This window comes from Calypte anna, chromosome 10 (assembly GCF_003957555.1).
Source record: "Calypte anna isolate BGI_N300 chromosome 10, bCalAnn1_v1.p, whole genome shotgun sequence".
NCBI classification, from domain to species: Eukaryota; Metazoa; Chordata; class Aves; order Apodiformes; family Trochilidae; genus Calypte; species Calypte anna.
The window spans coordinates 4024333-4046199 of NC_044256.1; the positions used below are offsets into that span (position 1 = coordinate 4024333).

The 21867-nt window shown below is 36.1% G+C and overlaps 1 protein-coding gene across 2 annotated transcripts in view; it reads right to left on the reverse strand.

The window, feature by feature from the left end:
* Positions 1-21867, reverse strand: part of NEDD4 (NEDD4 E3 ubiquitin protein ligase) — a 59338-nt gene that overhangs the window by 15813 nt on the left and 21658 nt on the right. For both annotated transcript variants that reach the window (XM_030456946.1, XM_008493897.2), the window contains 9 exons: positions 9010-9060; positions 7656-7717; positions 6289-6391; positions 5230-5399; positions 4528-4645; positions 4231-4398; positions 2411-2476; positions 1711-1830; positions 820-1026 (listed from right to left, as the gene is read on the reverse strand). In XM_030456946.1, coding sequence (XP_030312806.1) covers positions 820-1026; positions 1711-1830; positions 2411-2476; positions 4231-4398; positions 4528-4645; positions 5230-5399; positions 6289-6391; positions 7656-7717; positions 9010-9060 — 1065 coding nt within the window. The remainder of the gene's footprint in view (positions 1-819; positions 1027-1710; positions 1831-2410; positions 2477-4230; positions 4399-4527; positions 4646-5229; positions 5400-6288; positions 6392-7655; positions 7718-9009; positions 9061-21867) is intronic.

Below are 21867 nucleotides of genomic sequence, written 5' to 3' on the forward strand. Positions count from 1 at the left end.
TCCTTGGTGATTCTCCAGTGGTTTACCATCATCTTCTAATGACCTCTCACTTCACAATATATGTAAAACCCTATTTCAACTCAATTTTAGTACAATTGAATTGAATTAATCTTTCTACGTGGTTTCTGGCACACCTTGTGTTTTTTTGGTTTGGTGGTTGGTTAGTCTGTGATTTGAGGGTAAGAGGAAAGTGGTTATGATAAATTAGGTCTTTCCATAATCCTGAAGAAATTAATACTGATTTTTAATCTATTTAATGTATTTCCCTGTTTCTCTTTCACCAGTAATACTGACCTACCCTTTAATTGCTTACATCCATCTGTTAGCACTAACTAGTGGTGTGCAGTGCCACTCCACAGAACTGTAGTTGTACAACTCCCTCACCCATATTGCAGATGGACCTGGCCTGCTTTCATAAAAATTCACAGAAATTTGCATGTCATTAATCAGGTGGTAAGTTCAAGGTAATGGATTTCCTGTTGAAGGTAAGTTTAAAAAGCTGACTTCAGTTAACAGTGTAAATAAGCTGTCACAGTTATGCAGGTATGACAGAACTGCAGTTGCTTTACATCTGCAACACATATTTCTATATAGATTAGTACTTCCCTTCTTTTAAGCTAAACTCTCACATACCAACACCATTTCCAAAATTCATAACATTCTACTCACAACAGGTATTTTAAATGACTTTGCATTTTTATTACATATGTTCCTTAATAGACTTGGCATTTCAGAAATCTACAGAAGCTTGCTTAAAGCAGCAAAGCTTTGACTTGAGACCAAGGAGAATTTCAGTCCATGAGAGCAGTTTTTCATTACCCATGTTGTAGTTTTGGTATTGTGATCAATGAAGAATGGTCTCCCATTGGGTGCGTGTCGGACTTCCCAGCCCTTAGGGAGAAATCCTTGCTCCATTTCAGGCTGCTGTTGAGAAGATTGTTGTGCTGAATCACTTGAGGTTGCTTGTAATTGTCTTCCCACAGGAACACTTTGTGCAGCTGACAACTGACCTGCTTCCACAGCCACCTATGGTAAATGACCAAAGCCAAAAACAAAAAACCAAAAGCTTGTAGAAGAGTGACTCTTTTCTGTTAACCTGTATTTTTCACTCCTTGAAAGCAGGTTCAAGCAGGTTCATAAAGCAAGTGCCAGACAGTACACAGATTTTTTTTTTTTAGTTTAACAACACTGACTAACAGTCATTGATTATACCAGGACAGTTAAAAAGTATTTCAGGTTTCTTGATCACTTATCACTCTCCAGAAGGCTTTAACAGCTTTAATAGTAGAGTGGCTTGCCATAAATACTACTATTCCTAACTCTTGTTACATTATCTATCTTATGTAGTGCTTTACCAATTTATGCCTTTCATATGTTCTATTTCAAAAAGCTCTCTAAACTTTACTTCTATTATGGAAGATGTTCACAGAACCTCTTTAAGATCATCAAGTCCAGCCATCAACCCAACACCACCATGCTCACTAACCCATGTCCCAAAGTCTACATATTTTTAAACATCTCTAAGGATGGCAACTTCACCACTTTGATGGGCACCTATTCCAATGCCATACTTTCAGTAAGTCATTTTTCCTAACATCCAATCTAAACCTTCCCTGGTGCAACTTGAGGCCATTTCCTCCTATGCTAAAAAGGCTTAAAAGGTTAAATGAATAAAATAATTAATAAATTATTAATAAAGACCAACATTACCTGTACGACTGGCTTTATCCAGGTAGTGGTTCTAGAATTGTGATCTATATAATATGACCTCCCTTTTTCATCCTGTCGCTCTTCCCAGCCTGGGGGTAATCCAGATGAAGTTGGCAGTAACTAAATATCAGTGATACCAGAAATAAAACATGTAAGAAAACTAGAAAACTGACTCTGAAAAAGCTTTCCTCTGTCAAATTAGAACAGAACAAAATTATTAATCATTTTCACAAACTGAGTAAAATAGAAAAGGTCCTTACTGAAGAGTATGAAGTGACTTTTTTTTAAAATTTAATTTTATTTTTTAAATTCAAGCTCTTCATCTAAAAGGTATATAAATTATTCCAGCCTAGTACTTCTGGCTATGAGCTCATAGTTTGCAGTACCATCATGAAAAACACAATATAAGAATAACGGTGCAGATTTAAAGCAAAGAATATGAAAAACATATTCTACCAGCTCTACCAATGCAGCAAGCTAATGTTAAACCAAAAGCATAGAGTTGGGACATGAAATCTTCCAGATAAACTCCAGCCTTGCTAGGCTCTTAATTGTGATTTTGTCAGGACAGCTACCTCAAGCAGAAGGCCAGTTCTCATTTAAAATGTCAACACATAATACAGTTTTAGAAAGTTTTACATAAAGAAAATCTTTCAGCTTCTCCATGCCACAAGCCTGTGTTTTCTGAAAAATGACATACCACTGGCTGTGCAGGCTGCTCTTCAACTCTGTATGTCTGCAGACTACCTCTTCTGCTGGAATGGTTCTTGAAACAGTGAAGAAGAATGACATATTAGCTATTATTACAACTCTAAGGATGGCAACAACAGTCAACAATTATAACCACACTAAAAACTATCACAGTTTTCATCTTGAAAAGTGTGTTTTGCTTTGAAACATCACTTCAATATAATATTTTTAAAATTCTTATTTTAACACTGCTAGAAGCAGTAAGTGCACCATGCTAATTTTAACCCTAAAACAGAAAAACACAGAGGCTTGTGAACATTCTGAAAACCCTGACAACAGATGTTTTGGCATGTAAAACAGAGTTGATTGCAAACTGCTACATTACACTCAAATTTACAGTTTAGGATTTACTGTGTTATCTTGCCAGCACACTGAACTCTGTGATATAACAGAACTAACACAGCTTTCCAGAAAGCAGGCTAAATTAATAATTACAAGATACAAGAGTGAGACATCCAGTTTGAGAGTTTTTCATTGCCTGGACTTCACATAATCTTTTTGCCCATAGACATATTTAGATCTTATCTGCTACAATTAAGCAACTGATCCAGACTTTCACCAGTTATTTGAAGGATTTTTCCCTATCTACATGCCTTTCCATAACACTCCAAAGAAAAGTAATGGTTAAGCTTTTTTATTTATTTTTTGGGAGTGATAGGGGTAAAGAGAGATAAGATTGTCATTCTAACTGGCTCTTGCAAGCAGTTTGCACATCCTTCCTTTGCTTAGTCCATCCAAGCAAGCTGAAATTTCAGTTTTCTTGCTATCCACAGGATTCTGAGCAGCAGAGATCAAGTCTTGTTACTCTCTTTGCTATTTCCAGCAGCACTAGGGATGCTTTGGTACAAACTTAGGAAAACATAGTCAATTCCCAATTTACATTTGGAAATGCATTCTCAGCATCACAAAAGCTAATTATTTTATTTAAATTCCAAAATCTTACAGATGGCCTGGGTCACCATTATAGGCTCTCTTCAATGGAGAGAGGATTTTTCAAGTGACTATCAGGTTACAAGAATGCTTGTGGAGCTCAAGTTTCACAAAACAGCTGAACTTATTTAATTGCTTGCTACCATCAAAAAGATAAAATCTCACTCCTGGCAACATAGTCCTGCTGCTTCCCCATTGCCACTGCAGTATTTGTAAGGAACTTAGCATGCTGTCTCAGCTCACTAAAACCACAAAAAAGTTGGAAGAAAAAAAGTTTTCTGCTGGATTAGCAAACTGTACAGTAGATGACAGTCAGACAAGTTTCATAACTGGTGCAAAGGCTGCGGAGCTGTATGAGTGAGGTGCCTTTTTCTCTGCTAGGGAGTCACCAGGTTTAATCACCCCAATTCTAAAATTTGATCCTTATATTCACAGTGAAACGTGAGTCATCTTAAAACTTGTCCTAGTGGAAAAAGGAACCAAAACAGTACAGCTCCATTAGAAAAGAAGTTCAGGATATAAACAACTTCCTTCATCACTCGTTTTCAGCAGCCCCCAGTATTACACCAGACTAAGAGGCTGATTTACAGACTGAAAAAGAGCTCACTCAAGTCTGTTTTCATCTCAGACAGAAATTCATTTAAGTGGGGAAGAATATAATGTTTGTTTAGATATGGTTCCATAGTTTAAAAAATTAGTCTTTAAGTTCTCTGCGTTGGAGATGAAATTAAAATATCACTTAATATGAAGTATTTATGGATCTAATTCTATCAGTAGTAACATCTTGTACTAAATATTAGAGATATTTCTGTACAAGAAAAATTGAGCAAAATAATTTACAGTGTAGGCTGCTGACTGGCCAGTAGCTGAACTTCCAGAGGTAGTAAGTCTGGTATTCAATTCCTCTGCAATTTGAGTCTGTATATCACAATTACTCTGTGAGAGAGGTATCTGAAGGTTCTGATTGCTATACATTGTTGCCTCATCTTCAGTTATGATTTCCCAGCTCTTTAAAATGAAAACAAAGAAAAAAATAATTTTAAAACACAGTTCCAAGTTACAAATAATTAAGATTAAATTTTTTTACTACACTAGTAAGTTACTTGCATTTTAGAAACATTTAGAGATTGTTTTTACCTCAGGGGAATCTCTGTTGTCAAGATTTTCTGTATCCTCTGATATCTGTCGCCGATGAGTGAACACATGCTGGGCCTCCAGCTGCACACTACCAAGATCTGCAACAGCTACATTGTCCCTGGTGGTGGGGGGAAGCCAGCATACAGTAACCATATTTTATCTTTCAACAGTAAACTAGACTAGCAGCAAAACCATACATACTTGTCATTTTGTCAGAAGAAAAAGAAACAGTCATAAAAAACCAAACTGCTTAAAAGGAATAAGAATTCACATCAGTGTGACATCTAAGTTAAACTAAAGAACTAGATCACATTCCAGGTATAATTCCGTAATCCACATGCTAAGGAGAAAAAAATAAGCTGAAAAAAATACCCCAGGGTAAGTAACTAAATGCATTCCCTGCGGGGATGGAGGAATCAGGCACAGAGCTGGTGAATAAATTCCTTCCCATCACTGTAGTTATCATACCTTACAATTGCAACCAGTTCCTACTTGAAACCACACTTCCAGGGAACAGAAGGTGATGGTGCAGTTAAAATGACAGCTAGCCAGTGACAAGTGGGTGTGAAGGTCAAGCTATGGAAAGCTCTCTACTAATTCTCAAGCTGTTCACTTTCTAGTTCTCCTTGTTTTCAAGCTAGCTAGATTGAATTGGTTACACTGCTTGATATAACACTTGAATTTTCAGGCCAAAAGACATACTGAGCAGTTGGTCTTTTCCACTGTGTTCTTCTGAACTCATGATTGACATAGTAGGTCCTTCCAAGGATGTCTTGCCTTTCTTCCCATCCTGAAGGCAGCGGAGGAGATTCTTGCTGCTGCTGTTGTGGCTGGCTAGCAGCATCTGGTTGGTCCAATATTATCCATCCAGGCTAAGGAATAATATTAACTACCCTTAATATTAATGAAGTTGAAAAATATTTTCATTTATAAAACCACCCTCCTTTTCACGAGCCATTCCACTACATCTTGAGCCAGTCTGACTGGCTCCAGTTTTACTGTGTATATTTCTGCAGAAATGACAGGACAAATTATGCATCCAGATATTTTTAACTCAAAGTCTTGAAACCTATTAGTTAGCATCAAAATTTGCTTATCCAGGGAAAATAAACAGCATTAATAGACTAGATTTTAAATAGCAAACATTTCGTTTCATACATTTGCTGCAATGTATAGTCAGATAAACATACCCTTTTGTAACACAAAGTTTAATTGCAGCAAAGGTGATAATCCTAGAATCACAGAATGATTTCTGTGAGAGGATCATAGTTAAGCCTTGCAAAGAAATCCATTGGTTCAAAATTGGACGTGCTTATAGAAGACTAAAAATGTTAAGTAATTAAAGATCAAAATATCCCCATAAACTGGAGAGTGGAAATTTTAAAACAAGGAAGATGTCTGTGTCTGGCTGGCTGGGGTCAAACAATGTCCAAGAGCAGGGAAATACTAAGCACTGATACTTGCATTAATTCTAAAACAAGGAAAGTTATTGACATGGCAAGTCAGTGGCAGAACAAAACCAAAACCCTAGTGTATGTTGTCTGTCTTGGATATATTGCAAAAGCCACTCCTTTAGGTAGAAAAACTGCTCCAGAATTTTTGTGCAGCCTTACAGGTTTTATGTAAGATCACTTTTAACTAATCCCTTTTAACTGGTTTCTAAAACATTATCTATAGATTCCTATAGATTTCTCCTGTGACTACCCTGTAATAGCTGAAGACATTTGCCAGGTTTACAGCAACAAATACATCTTTACCTACCTCCAGTTCTTCAGCCTGTTCTGTGGTTTCTTCTTCAGACCCATTGCTTTTAGGTAAGTAAGTCATTTTTAATCTAAGGTGACCTTTCACTCTTGATTTATGGCTGCAGAAGAGAAAATAAAATGTTCTTATTGTGCACATGTGAAATTGTCACCTGGAAATAAAATAGCTGAAAAACCACAGGCAGAGGATTATTCTTAAAATTTCTCAACACAAACTCAATTTTTTATGGTTTAAATTAATGAAGTTCTACAGTGGTACTGAGTCTTTTTGACTTCTGAATACATCTTGATACTAGGTAGCAACTGGGAACCTTTCTTTCCAACTCACTCTTGGGAAAACTTCCTTAGTATCCAATACATAACAAAAATGAATAAGAACAATGATAAAATCCATTTAATGATGATAATTTCTGTGTAGGCAAGCTATAAACCATTCTTTCAACCTACTTTCCCTAAAACTTTAAGTTACAAAAAGCCTATATACTTCAATATCTGCCTATCTGTATTTATCTTAGTGCATCACCTTATTAAAATAAACAAATAACAGAAAGCCACAAATCCCCCACATCAGTCAGGCTTAATGCTTTGGGGTTCATTGTGTTGCTTTGGGTTGTTGTGGGTTTTGTTTTTTTTTTTGTCATGCAAAAAGAGTTAGATTTTATAATATCCAGAAGAACATTTCCTAACGTGTTGTGAACATGTTCATTCAGATAGTTTGGTTTCAGGAAAGCCCACATCCCTTTGGAAGAGGAAGTAACCTACTATGTCACTTTCCAGCACAACAGGTAAAGGAATTAACTTCAGAGTATTGAAATGCAGACATGCACATTGTGGTTTTTCATCTCTAATAAAAGTTACTAATGACTGCTCAGATTTAGGTTCAGAAACTACACTTTAAACATGAAACATGGAACAACAAGACAACTGTCAAAGTGTTAGCTATTATTTTTAAATTCCTTGGCTTTTTCCAGCACAGACCAGCAGCAGCTTTTACCTTTAAGTTTTGTTTTGCTTACAATTAAGGTCACACAAAACTGCTTACATGGACCAGGCAAACAAAAGAGGAAGGCAGGGAACAATTTAAAGTTAAAAATGAATAAATTAGTTATGACATAACATTAGTCACTGATTTCACTGTTCAGTGAAACAGTAAATGTTACAAATCAACTTTATCATGGCAGGAAGAAAAATGGTTTGTTCTTACCAAATAAACTGTAAGCAATGAAAGAAATGCTGACTTTTAAAACCACAATATCCTGCTCCATTCATGCTCAAATTTCTTTGGTAAAAAAATAGAAATTTAGACAGAAGTTACAAATGTACAAATACTCAATGAATCAGCTGTTCTGTGTGGTATTTACTAACCTTCTTGGATGGAGAACAAAATCCTTAAACGTATATGGTCTCTCCATACTTGGATTTTCTGTCTGGAATAAGACAAGTTTTTTCAATAAAAATCTGTATAAAAGACTTGAAATTGAAGAATATTACCAGATATTTACAATGAGTTCCTATAGAGTCCACAAAACATTTTAAAATTTAGATTGCAGATTTAGGTACACTACTAGCAATACCAGCTTTAATCTTATTATTAAGGCTGACTTTCCCTGGTTCAAGGAAAAAAAACCTTGCCTTTCAATGTATAGATATATTACAGTCTCTAAAAAGCACAGAAAAGAAAAAACTGCTTAGCATGAAATCAATAAATACATTCTCCACTTTCACACTCAAAATAACTACTATAACTCTTTTTGATCCCCCAGTATTTTTCAAATATTTTTTTATAAAAAACACACCTAAAAAGCCATTTCTAGCTTTAGGATTTGGGGGATAAAAAAACAATCACAGAAAAATCCATTCTGCAAATATCTCTGTTCTGGTTCACAAAAGTGAAGTTGCTCAACAGAAAGAGGCACAGAGGTGAAGAGATACCACTGAATAAACATATATCCCAGCCTCCCAGGTATAGCCAGAGAAATCTACATGAAGTATCATTGAAAAACACACTTATTTTTCTGGTTAAAAACCACATATAATCCATCTGAAGTTCTGCAATTCTTACAGAGACATAAGATTTTTACAATACTGTATGCTTAGAAACATTTGTAAAAATAAATATTTTTTCCCCAGCTGCTTGTAAATGGTTGCTGATAAACCTTTGAGACCTCAGAAAAAAATAAAATATATTTTCCTATTTACTTATTTTTACTTATTTCAGTGTTCTTGGTGATCGTCTTTAAAATTAAAAACATGCTTTGCAAAAGGGATAAAAAAAAATACGTATATAGCAACACTGTTTCCCACTTACCCTCTTCTGTTTCTGTGTATGGGAATAAACAGCATTAAACATGTAAATATGTAGACTAGAAATAAAATATTTTAATAAATATGATAATTTTTGCACTTTCCTTGTCTTCAAGACTGCTTCAAACCTTGTATTTTCACTCCTGAGAAAGCCAAAAGCACTTCTCACACAGCAGTAGAAACCAGTATGTAAACACAAAGTAACCTACTTTCTTTTATTTTTTTTTTTTTAAAGTATCAACTGTGAAAAACCCTTTATAACCTACAAAGGAAAACCAAACTAAAAACCCACACAGCAGGGGAATTTAATCTCTTATCAGTATGGTTAACTTCCTTAGATGAGTAATACAACTTGCATACAGCATTATTTTTCCCTTTCACACTCTTAAAACAAACAAACAAAAAACATACAAACCGGTAACTGATAAAGAGGAATATCCACTTGCCCAAGAAAATCATCTCGAGTCTACAGAAGATAAAAACAAACAATAACACAGAAGTTGCAAAGTGTTTTAAATAACATTGTTCCAAAGTCCTGATAGCATGGCATTACTTCTTAAGAATCCAAAGACACTCTGCAGTGACAGACAATAAAACTTCTTGGAACAAGTTCTAAGTGACCCAGCACTTGGTCCTGGACAGTTGTGCCTTCCTCACATTGTATGAGGTTTCATGGAGCTGGAGGCAGAGATTTAGATTGTTTTATTAAATCATACAGACTAATGCAAACCAAACAGGAGAGAGTTGTTCAGTATCAGGACTGAGACCGTCAGCATCTCCAGCAAGAAACACTGTCCTAAAGGCAAAGAGTAAAGACTTTTTCCCTTAGTGGTTACAGTAAAATAATTGTCTTGGCATCCACTTGAGCAAAACATTTATTACTGTTTAACACATAACTAAAGACATCCCTCCTAGAAGTGTGTGACTATTTCTGTAAGGCCAGGAAGCTGTTCAAAACAGGCATACAGACAAAAATATTCTAAAATAATACAGCTACTATAAAAATATAATGAAGTAAAAATAAGTTTCATCTGTGATAAGTGCTTTGGAAGTTTCAGCAATTCCAGCAGTTCCAAGCCTGACAGCAGGAAATTCAGGTTCTGCCCAACATTCCTTTTGACATCTGAAAATGTGCAAAAATCTGTTATATCTATGAATAATACCATTTGCCTACACACATTGCAGAGTTCAGTTTTAACATCTAAAATCTGAAAGACTGTGCCCTTGGATGCCTTGGCTGTCCAACTACAGTCAGACTCAGCAGCTGGATTCCCTCCAGCCTATGCTGTAGAACCAGAAGAGGGACCCACAAAACATGCTATCACTGTCCAGTTTGCTTTTGATCACTGATTTTTGCCTGCCCGCCAAAGCAATTAAGCTTTTAGTAGTTAATAGAGGTAATTTCAGTATTCACCAATAGCCACCACCACCAGTCTAAGTACTTTACTTGACTTCTTACTGGATGACCGGAGCAGATGCTGAGTTGTTTCGACTTAATTTGTGATTTGAAAGCCTTTGAGAACCTCCAGAAAAGCAGGAAAATGTATCATGCGGGTCATTTAACACAAAGATCTATCACTGCCTGTGTGCTCAAGTCCAAATGGCAGGACATTTTTTAAAGGCATGTAAGGTATGTATAAGTTATGGCATTTTTCACAAATCTGTACAACACTTCTTTGCATAGACAGGGTAAGTAGCTGAGAAGCCCTGTGCAGCCTCGGACTTTCTTTTCTTCCTGGTTTTTCCAGCTAACAAAAGATTTGGTGTCCACTCTTTCCAAGTCTGTTGGTGTACCACAAGCTTTTATTGGAACTCATCACCCACAGATATTTATACCTTTCCTCCACAAAACATCCCATTCTGAGGCTCTGTATCTTGCTGACATCTATTGCCTTCACTCAGAGCAAAACCATGTGCCTCACCTTTCTTCTAGCAGAACTGTATTTTTTCATTTTCAGTGTCAGTTTTGCAGTGTTAAAACTCCAGTCCTCTACTCTTTTTTTTTTTTTTGTCCCCCTGACAGCATACTATGTTTCAAACAATTCTGACATTAAAGGCTATAGGTGTTTCTTGAAGAAGTTCCTTCTATTTTAATAACTCTGGCACCTTTTCTCTTTAGCTCTGTGGTCCATAGTTTGCCCACTTCATCATTAAATTATACATATATTTGGAGAACTAGTGCCTCATATTTGTATAAGCTCTAACTTTTACACCTCAAAAAGCACAGCTGCAAAACTGGTTGCAGATGATAGCACACTGGAAATGTAAAGATACATAACTTGAAACTGAATTTGGAGTGTGTACGTCTTCAGATTGCAGGGAGAGGAGGAGTGGAAATAAAACCAGAACACCACCTTTTTCATACACAAATGCAGTTGAGATTGAAAGTTTCAACAGGTTTTTCGTACCTTGAGTCTGAAACTTCCCTGAACTACTGAAGCAAAACTTTCTGTATTATTTACAGACCACAAGCTTCTGGAAAAACATAGCAATCATTCTTCATTTTTGCCTATGATTCTGTTGGGTTTTGGTTTTGTTTGTTTTGTTGGGTTTTGGGGTTTTTTGGGTTTTTTTGTTTGGTTTTGTTCTGGTTTTCAGGTTTTTTTGTGTGTGTCTTTTTTTTGTTTGTTTTGGGGGTTTTTTGTGGTTTTTTTTTTTTTAATGGCACAGCACATACCTTGGACATGTTAAAAGGCTTAGTATTCGTATAGTTCTTGGCAATGCTCAAGTGGAACATGCCTTTCAAATAAATTACTGGAATGTGGGACAAAAGTCTGCTGTATTTTAGAAAACCTCAGAACATTGTGTTTGTTACCAGCATTATTTTAGAACAGGCTCCTGTTATTCACTTTATTATTCTGCTGTCTCTCCTGCTATTTTTAGCAGAGCTCGCCTTGATAACCAACCTTTAACAGTACCTTCTCCTCCAGCCAGAGAGTCAAATCCTCCAGTGGAGATTTTTGTTGACCTTATTTAATTAATGATATAGTAGACTAACAAAGAAGCCTTTTATTTTACTTATTCATTGGTTTAGTCTATAGAAAGTTATTAAAAACATGTCAGAACATGTTTTGTGAGACAGCTGCTGTATACAATACATTTAAAGAAGGCTAATGCAATGCCAAAGCAACTGCTCAGAGAAGAAAAGTACTGAAAGTAACCCAGCCCAAAATTAATTCTCATCTGTTTTATAAATATATAATTAGTAGATCTTAACTGTTAAGATATTGGATTTTTTTTCCCTGCAATTCCCATCAGAAATCAGAGAGAAATAAATTTTAAGAAGACATGCTTACCTGAGTCACACATTTTAAAGTAGCACTGAGAATATTAACCACAATTTATAAGGTTTGAAGACAGCAAATTTAATGCCTTTCTTAATTGCTGGATCCATCACAGAGTCTTTTGAAACAGCTCTGGTATAGGACCAGAGTGCTGAAGTAACAGGTATTTTCTCTACTAGTTTTTGTTGGTGTTAGTGCATGAATTGGAACCTAAGTATATTTCCAGTCTTTTTCTAACTGAACAGACACCTAGTTGTGCATAAGTTGGTCTTTGCACAGAAATCTACAGCTGTAAGGCAAAATGAGAAAGCATTCAGTTTTTATTGGGGGGAATATAAAGTATCAATTCAAATTGAAAAAACAAACAGTGATCTGGACTATCGCTGCTTAAGAAAACAAGAGCTCAATAGATCCCTTATAAAACCAACATTCTTTCTGCTTAAACACCCAAACATCAACATCAGTTACAAGCTTCATGAGAATGAAAAAAACTTTCAGGAGCTACACCAGAAATGTCAAGTATTTTTCTTTTCATGCTGCTGTGAGTATATTATTTAGTTCTCTTGAGCTCTAAATTGAGAAAAGAGAACTTTTTTTTTTTTCTTGCACAAAATACTGCCAGCATATGCTACTCATCATGGGAAAATAACAGCTTCAGAAAAGCAAAATTCAATTACCATGCTAAGATTGTAACATACCAATGAATTCTAAAAGTAATATTTTCCTTGCAAAGCAATAAATACTTTGTTGCATTAAATTCAGGAAAGCCCCAGTCTACTGCATTTTTAAGGGGAGAGGTAGATGGTGCCGAGATATTTTTTTTTTTTAATGTCAAGTAGGCATTTTTTTTTAGTTGGCATCTCTCATCAACCATCTCTGATAATGAGATCTAAGAACCTATCAGTATTTTCAAAACAGAGAGAATTTGTGCTATTAGATCAAAGGTTATTACAGAACATATGTTTCTGCAGGACCTTCAGCTCTGCTGGCTGCTTCAGCAGCAAGGTGTCAGCATAACATGCCTCAGCAGTTTTACCATCTGTTGAACAGACAGCATTTAGAAATGACACTGAAGTTATTTTCTCTAATTCTCCCTTGCTTCCAAATATATTTTCAGAGCTTCTCTAAAAAGCCCAGAGCAAAAGTGTCTGGTTTGCCATTTATAGCTCATACTTCTTATATAGACCCCATCTTATATAGAGCTTCCTTAAAATTCAGTCTACAGTAATTTTATAACAACATTTGTATATTACTGTACTCAGTGCTTGCTATGTTGAGAACCTGTGATTAAAAGTTCATTAGCAAAGTAATTTAAGACAGCCTTTTTAATTGTTTTTTTGCATACGAGAAGTCATTTCTACATAGGTTACAGAAAGACAAGAAGTCATTTAATATAGCTGACACATACTTAAACAAAACGAACAGAGAAGTTGTCAAAAGTTAATAATGCATGTTTTATTTATCAGGAATTTGAGTTCCTTTGTTTCTATAGACAGATGTGCTAAATAAGCTACCATCCACAAAGCAGGGATATTAGGTTTTATAAAAAGCCAAGATTTGGCCTCCAATATTGCACCAGCCAACATTTGAAAAAAAGTCAGAAAACAGTACCAAATATTTGGCTAGGTTGTATTTCAACAAGCCATTCCAGATATCACCAGTTAGCTTCATAGTAGTATAAAAACATACAACTTTTGCATGCCTTTGTGGAAGCTTTTGTTCCAAATCTTCAGACTTCTAATGACCTCTGAAAAAACCACTGCTGCAGAAACAGTTCCAGGTGCACTTGTACCTTTATCACCTAACACTATACAGTTTAACACAGCCAAAAAATGCAAAACTCTATCAGATAAACATTAAACTGCAGGTAAAACTGCCTCACTGAAATGAGCAATAGATAAAACAGACTTTAAACACACTGACAAATTAATACACTAGGCCAAAGTACTCAATACACAGTCAACTTTTTGGTGACTTGTCAGAGCAAGAAGGAACAAATGATTTTCAAAAAAATTAAAAATAACAATAATGACAATAATAATTTAAAAACCCAAACAAACAAAAACCCCAACAATTTGCCTCCAAAAGGCAGGCAGGCAATTGGAGCATCTCTGCATCACAGTCTCACTCATGGGCAATTTATTAGGTCCAGGTAGAGTGCCACACAGATGCACAGAATCGGGTTGAGTCTGGAAGCTGCTTTTTCCAGCCCTAAACATAGACTGGAATAGTCAGCCCAGGCTGTACAAGTAACTGACCCCTTCTAAGAAGTCTTTGTGAGCATGGGCCTACAGCTGGGCTGTATGCAGACTGAATAGCCTCGGCCTGCTCCCATATTTGTCCAGCATTTCAAAAAGCATTCTTTAATCTACTATTCTCAGCTACTGTTGATCCAAATTCAACACTAACTCAGGATTCCCCAGTGCCTTTGCACCAGTGGGCAGCTGGTGGCTGCTGCCAGCCATGCTGCAATCTTCCAGCTGCAGTTTTCCATGCCCTTCTGCATTCCCCCTCAGCCTTCAGCTGCTGCTGATCTGAACAGGAGCCCTGAGCTCTACCTACTGAACTCTCCCAGCTCAAAGTCTAAAGCTACTGCTGACAGTCCTAAATGTAGACACAGATGACCTGGCTATGGCAGAACTTAACTGTTTTGCCTTGCACTGTGCTATGCTCAGATTATAAATCCTATCTGTCCAAAACCAGTCTGCAAGAACTGCCCTTGGATGCCTCAATATCTATGACACAAGGCAACTACAACACACATAATCCATCTATAATGCTCATACAACAAAAGCAGTATTAGTATTTACTTCAGTTAAGTTCAACATTTCTTAAAGTCACACTCCACTTCCCACATTAGACATGGGTTTTATTGACCTATAATTTGCCAGATGTTAACCAATTTGGATTTATTCTTTATAAATTACATACCTGTGCCCAGTCAAACTCACCAGGAACAAATGATTACTGCAAAAGCTGGCTGAGGTAGAAACTCTATTAAATTAAGTAATGTTCATAATCAATTCTGCAAATTTTTCTCTTCAAGAAGTCCTTATACTTCTTCATCACTGAACAAGGCCTTCTCCCTTACACTAGGAAAAATCACAGCCAGATAAATCATCTAGGTCTAATATAACCCAGTTCTGTTTCTTTATACATTCCTCTTACTGAGCAGTTGGAGTGTCTCATTTGCATTTTAATCACCCTAACTTCAATGACTCCAGTTCAGGTTTGTATGTAATTTCAGCCAGCAACTTGCTGATCTCCTTCTTAGAATTGGCTGGGTTGGAAGGGACCTCAGAGATCAAGTCCAACCCTTAACTTCTTCTTAACTTCTGCTTGCTTGTGTTCCAGTTGATACAGCTGAGAGAGGTCCCAGGTCTCAAGAAATATCTATGTCCATCTATAGGCTTTTCAGTTTATTGTAAACTGCCACAAGGGGAAGAAAGCGATGCACTCTCTTCAAACAGAGATGATTATAGATACAGAAAGCAACACTGAAATGAGCAAACAGCATTTTGCTGGCATGTTCCCAAATCAGCATGTTCTGTTCATCACGGGGAGTGATGAAGAAAGTTCACTTGAAACAAACACTTAACAGAAATGCAGGGCACCCTTCAGACAAGGGTGAAAGTCAGTTGTAAGCAAATGACTTGCCTGAAAAGGCCAGACAGTTTTGCTTGCTTGCTCCATCTGTGAAATTCATCTGCCTCTTGAAGATGAGAAAACATGTGTTGGAACAGAGGGACATTCTCAGCCCAGGGTGAGGGGAGAACTTGAAAGACCATTTCTACCATTTGATCCTAGGTGGCTGCAAGGGCTGGGCAGGCACCGAAGAGCCCAGCAGGCAGATTAATGCTCAGCATAACCTGGTATCCTTTCCCTAGTAATGGCTAAGAGCAGATGCTTAAGGAAATAATAAAAGCAGCAGTTAATAATAGTACTTCCTCTGATATATTCCCCAGTTTCTAATGACTAAGTGGTCAGGAACTTTTAAATCCTGACATTAAAATACATATTGATGATGTAACACCCTTTGATGGACTTATCTGACCTCTCCTTGAAATCCATTTCTACTTCTGGTATGCACATCTTGCAATGTGAGCTCAGAAAAACATAAGAGAACTTTTTTGTTTTATGAGTGGATTCTCTGTTTTAATTCACCTCCCCTGAACTATGGTTTTATAAAACTCCCTTTATACCACTTTTTTCCCCCCCCCCCCAAAGCCAAGAAGCCCTTGGTCTATTTAGTGTCTCTTAATATAAAACTTATCCCAATCTTGTGATCCCTTCCTGGTATTTTTCTAATTCTTTTATACATGCTTTCTGAAAAAGGATGACCAAAAATGCCATGCAAATATGTGGGTTTGTACAATGCCATAATGGTGTTTTTAATTTTCCTAGTTTATTCCTTTCCTAATGAATTCTAACCTTCTATTTGTCTTTCAACCATCTACAACATTTAAGCTGACATTTTCAGCAATTCACTCACCATGACATAAACTATTTCCTGACCAGTATGGGAGACCATTACCACACATGCATCATTAGCTGTTTTTCCTCTGTGTGCTGTACTTGGCATTTAACAACACTGACTTTCAAATTGTCCATTCCACTCCCTAGTCACTCACTACCATGAGATTTTCTGCAACTTCAGAAGTGATAGGTAATTTCTCACTTTTGTTTCTTATCTTTTAATTAGTTGTTAACCAAAGAGGAAGCATTTCCTGCACTTACGTCTTGAGAGTATTTTTCAGAACTTCTACTAGGGGTTCTTGTCAAATATTTTTAAAATCTTGAGTCCTGCAGTATCCAAGCTCACCCATCTTTGCATGCCATTGCTCTGCATTTACAATTCATTGTGTTTGACTTGTAAGACAAAATTCCACTTTTGTGAAAAGAGACCTATTTCCTTCCTTGTATACACAAAATGTGTCCTATGGCTACCAATTCTATTCCATAAACTCTCTCTTCCCAGATGGTTGAAGTAGCCTGTAGTTCCTGTTTTGGCAATTTAAAAATATTGGTATACTACTAACCATCTTCCTTCAGTAAAGGAATTTAATAGATTAAGATATTATTCATTATAATCAGGATTTGAAAAATTTTACAGTTGAACTTCTTGACAATTCTTGGGAGAATATGTGCAGGCATTATTGTTTGTTAAGAGTTTGTCTTACGCTATGATGCTTACAAGGACAATTATTTCTTCATCACCATAATACATTCCAAGAATTTTTCTTTTACCCTGAAGTGTTGCTCACATAAAGCAAAAAGGATGTAATAGTAAAAAAAAAAAAAAAAAAAAAAAATCCTGCCAATGGTCATGGCCTCATATCTGAAAGCCTGCAAGTTGTTTGGTGAGTCAAGGGTAATGGGAAGAAGGTCTCTATATTGCCTTTGGAACAACTTTTACTTTAAACACATCCTTAAATGTATACTAAGCCTTAAGAAACAGAGTAACTCTAGCTTGTGGCTATACCAAAGAAGCCACACCATCAATGCTTCTCACTCTTTCATGGTAGATCAAAAGAACGTAAATCAACCTGAAAAACAGATAATTTAGTATTTATATCTGCTGTTCCAGAAGCTCTCCTCTGCTTAGTTCTGCAGTTTCAGTTTTCCCTTTTGTTAGCATGAGAAACCCACACAGACTCAGTTGAGCAGCACACTATAAACACAATGAGGTTAATCATAATTTGTGCAGAGTACAACCAAGCAAAACTCCTTCTTACTATGTACATGTAGTACTTGCTGCTGCCTCAAGAGTGCTAGAGCTTTGATACACGGGGTTATTCAAGTATTCTGCTACAGCCCAGACACTGTTCCTTAACAGCATTATCATATTCTGAAAGTTACACATGGTTCACTGTTGCCAAATACTACTTGCTAAAACTGACAAAAAATTTTAGGGATAGAGCTGATACCAAATAGTATTAATTGATTGCTTCTTTAACTAATGCTTCCACATATTCACAGCTAGTCTTGGCTGTAGGATTTATCCCATCCCTTGTGTGCAATCTTCTCCCCTCTGAAAAAGTTTGCTAATTAAAAGCTCAAGGCAAGAAGAAAGGTGAAGAAGCTGCAACAAAATTCTACATTTAATCAAGATGGAAACAGAAGAAATCAGTATAAATTACAAAAGCACTACGGATCATTGTTATATAGACAGTGAAAGTAGGAGATCAACTACTAATTATAACTTGTTAATCAGTGATTAACAGTTTCCACCATCTTCCCTTTAGTGCTTTGATGCATAAACTTCTAAAATTTGTCTGAAAGAAAACACAGAATAATATTATGTGATTTAAGTCTAACATAGTTGTCACCATGATTCCTCAGAAACAACAGCACCTTTCTTTCAGCCCCAGCTGTCCTTGTGGGAACTACCTCCTGTGACAAAGCAATGGTTCCACAGACAATCCTGTAACACAATTCTTCAAGATATGCAATACTGAACAATATGAAAATTATTAGGTGATGAGGTTAACATAGCACACCAGTATCAAAAGATGTCAAATTGTGCTTTGCTTTATTTTGCCTCTAATCTTTAGTTCCACTCGTCTCTTCCACCTCTCTTCCCTGCACAGGTCAGGGACACTGATAGCCATGCAGCCCCTTTCTCAATATACAAAAAATGGAGATGGCTGGAAATAAGCAGCACCAGTTATCTTCCACTTCCCTTGGCATTTCTCCCGGGTTGGACCATTTTCTTTTGTGAAGTTTTGCTACAACAGAACCTCTACACTTAAAGAGAATGCAAGAGAGAAGAAGATCTGAGACTGTTCGGTGCTAACTTGTGGTGCAGCATTTATTAAACATATCAAGATCTTCCAGTCACATGTTTAGATCAGCTGGAAAATAAGTTAGTGAAGTGAGACATTCTCACACAGAGTCCCTTCAAATTAATGTGCCCAAAATTGAAATTTAGCACTGAAAGATTAATATAGCAACTGCCTTTACAAATACAAAGAGCAAAGTTCCAGAGTCTGGTGAAAAAAGACTTCCAACTAAAGGTTTCCTTCATAGGAACCTAACAGTAGAAAAAAATATTTTGGTTATTTTATACCACCTCTGAAGTTGGTTTGCTTTTGTTTGTTTTCTTTCTTTCACTCACTAGAGACAAAATATGAATAAAATCACTTGTCAACAAGAGGACAACACAATGATTCCCTGAAACAGGAAATTATTTAAAGGTATACAGTTACAGAAAGAGATCTGCAAGTAAATTTATGATATTCACATTATCTAATCAACAGTGATACTGATGGGGAAGGAATGGCTAATGTTGACAGGGATGTCAGCATAGTATTATCCTTGTGGAAGAGATTAACACAGGTTTTTTGTTTGCTTTTTTTTTCCCCCCCCCTTCAAGTTTATGGTCTACAAGAAGTGGAATTGTACTCACTGCTTCTGCTGTCTCTGTACCTCTTGAAATTTACATTTATAAAATGACATGTGAACTGTTCCTTTACTCACTCCTATCCTGCCAATCTACATCTGTGATGTCAAAGTGTTTTAGTTGCAGATGTATTTGCACTTTAAGCAAAAAATAGATGCAGTGAATAAAATTTTAAAACAGAAATAAAAAGTGAAAGACAACCTTCAGTGTTGCAACCCTGGACTACCTCTTCCTACTGCTTCACATAAATGAAATTCCACCATCTACTGCAGAACCTATTGGGTATTTTTCCAATAAAGATCAGCAGTGGCATGCCAGCCACCACCATCCCGCATGTTTCAACTTAATTAAAAATAATCCAAGGCCAGTTGTCACAAAAATGGTGTTTTGATTTTCTTTTTTTTTTCTTTTAAGTCAGCCTTTAACAAGCTGTTGATTATAGAAAGCAGGAAATCTGATCCGAGGTGGCTGAAGGCTGGTAGCTGGGTGCGTAAGAAAAGAATGCACAGACCTTTTGCTGCTTCAGACCCTGGAGTCTCTGACCAAAGCACTGATTTGATTTCATGACTGCTCTGAACAGATAGCTGACATTACTAAACACTACTCCAGTATCAACTCGTTAAATTTGAACCCAGACTCAGCATATCAATATACTAGGCCAGACTAACTGGAGTCAAGAGAAATATTTTGGGAGTTGTTTATTTTTAAACCATGATAATTGACTGGACTGTGTAATTAAATTATTGCCACAGAATCTATTATATTTGTCACAAAGATTTAACAGCAAATACATTTTTTTAGATTTTATTTTATTCCAGTGAACTGCTGAACTGCTGAAAAGTCAACTATGGTTTTTCCTTGGTATGGTGGCAGAAGCTTTTATTGTGTTTGACAACATTTTTAAAGGACATTCTATAAAAACTGTTTTTACACAGAGTGAAAGGACCATTTCAGGACTAAAAGGCTCCTGTGCCTGTTGTTGCATAAAGGAATCTGAAGCAAGTATACTGCTATAAAAACTTCAGTGTCCAGTTTTCTGATGTCAGAGATACTTTTAATTGGTATGTAGACATGGCACAAACCTAAATATCTGCAAATACACAAAAGGTGCATCATAATTACAACAATTTGAGATTCGGATTCTTTTTTCTATTATTTTTTTATTTTTTAATTTGTCTCTCATCTTCTACTCAGAAGATGAAATCTCAAGAATTCAGGAAGCTTACAACATGCTGCCCAATGACACAGAAAAACAGTCAACTGCCCTGACAGAAGCAGTCAAGCTATCAAGTGCTTTGAAATGTTAAGTCCTTAGATTTTATGTCAATCCACTGTAAACACTGCTCCTGGGAACTGAAACAAATATTGTCAGGCCAGCATCTTATTATGTTTTCTGGAAACATTTGCTTACAATCTAATCCTGGACTTTCTTTCTATCTAAATATAACTTACTAAAATTCACTCGGTACTAAAAAATATTTATCTTAGATATCAATTGCCATTAAACACACAGGCTAGCACTGCAAGCTGACAAACGTACTTCATGTGCATGACTCAACATGGTTTCCTTTTTACAAAACACTTTTTAAAAATAACTAGAGCCAGGCTACTTAAAATATGTCATCAGATGTTTGGGCTTATTGTGGAGTTTACCATCAGCTTCATGTTTTGATTTTGGGATAAGTAACCACCAAACGATGCACAGTGATTATCTGTGATACGCCATAATTTTTATAATCAGGCTTAAACATTGTTCACTGTTTACAGGAAGGAAAATGTATTTTTCCTCAAATTCTCTTTAACCAAAAAGTAATACAAAATGCTAAAGAAGTCAAAAAAGTGTAAAATCATCTACTCTAAGGACAGCCTGAAAATTACAGGTTAATACCTCCAAGGTATTTATATTACTGATTTAGAAGGGGACTGTCATAACCCGGGATTTTTGGCATAAAGCCTTTTGCTTAAATAAGCATGTTAGTTAAATGGTAGTAATGTCAATTTAGAGAATGAGATCTTAAAACAACTAAATTGTTTATATTTACAACAAATTTGCAATCATTATATGTTGCACTTCCATTAACATTCACAGTTAATACTAACACACAATATTGTCTTCACAATGTTATTTAAACAAGTCTTAAAATCCACATTTCACACAGAATTAAAATTGTAAACTTAAGAGTTAAAAAGAACAAACATACTTCTGCAGTTTAGTTGGACATGAGTTTCATTACAAAAAGATATATTTCAGCCTCCTATTCCCAAGTACCACAATCTGAACAGTAATGTTGTTGGGAGAGGTATTAAGTTACCATGTACTGCTCAGGCTGAAGTAGTGGTTGGAAGAGGGGGAAAAAAAGGAAAAAAAAAAAGAAAATAAAAAAAAAAGAGGAAACTGAAAATTCCTGTGGTTCAGGGTATATACAGAAACAAATGGTACTTAGAGTTTCTCTGTTCAAATATTACTTATCTTTAATTCTACATAAAGCAAACTGTTCTATAAAATGAAGCCTAAATAAACAGACTACAGTAATTCACTCATTTATACCTCTTTTATGTAAATTATATTTGACTGTAAAGACTTATT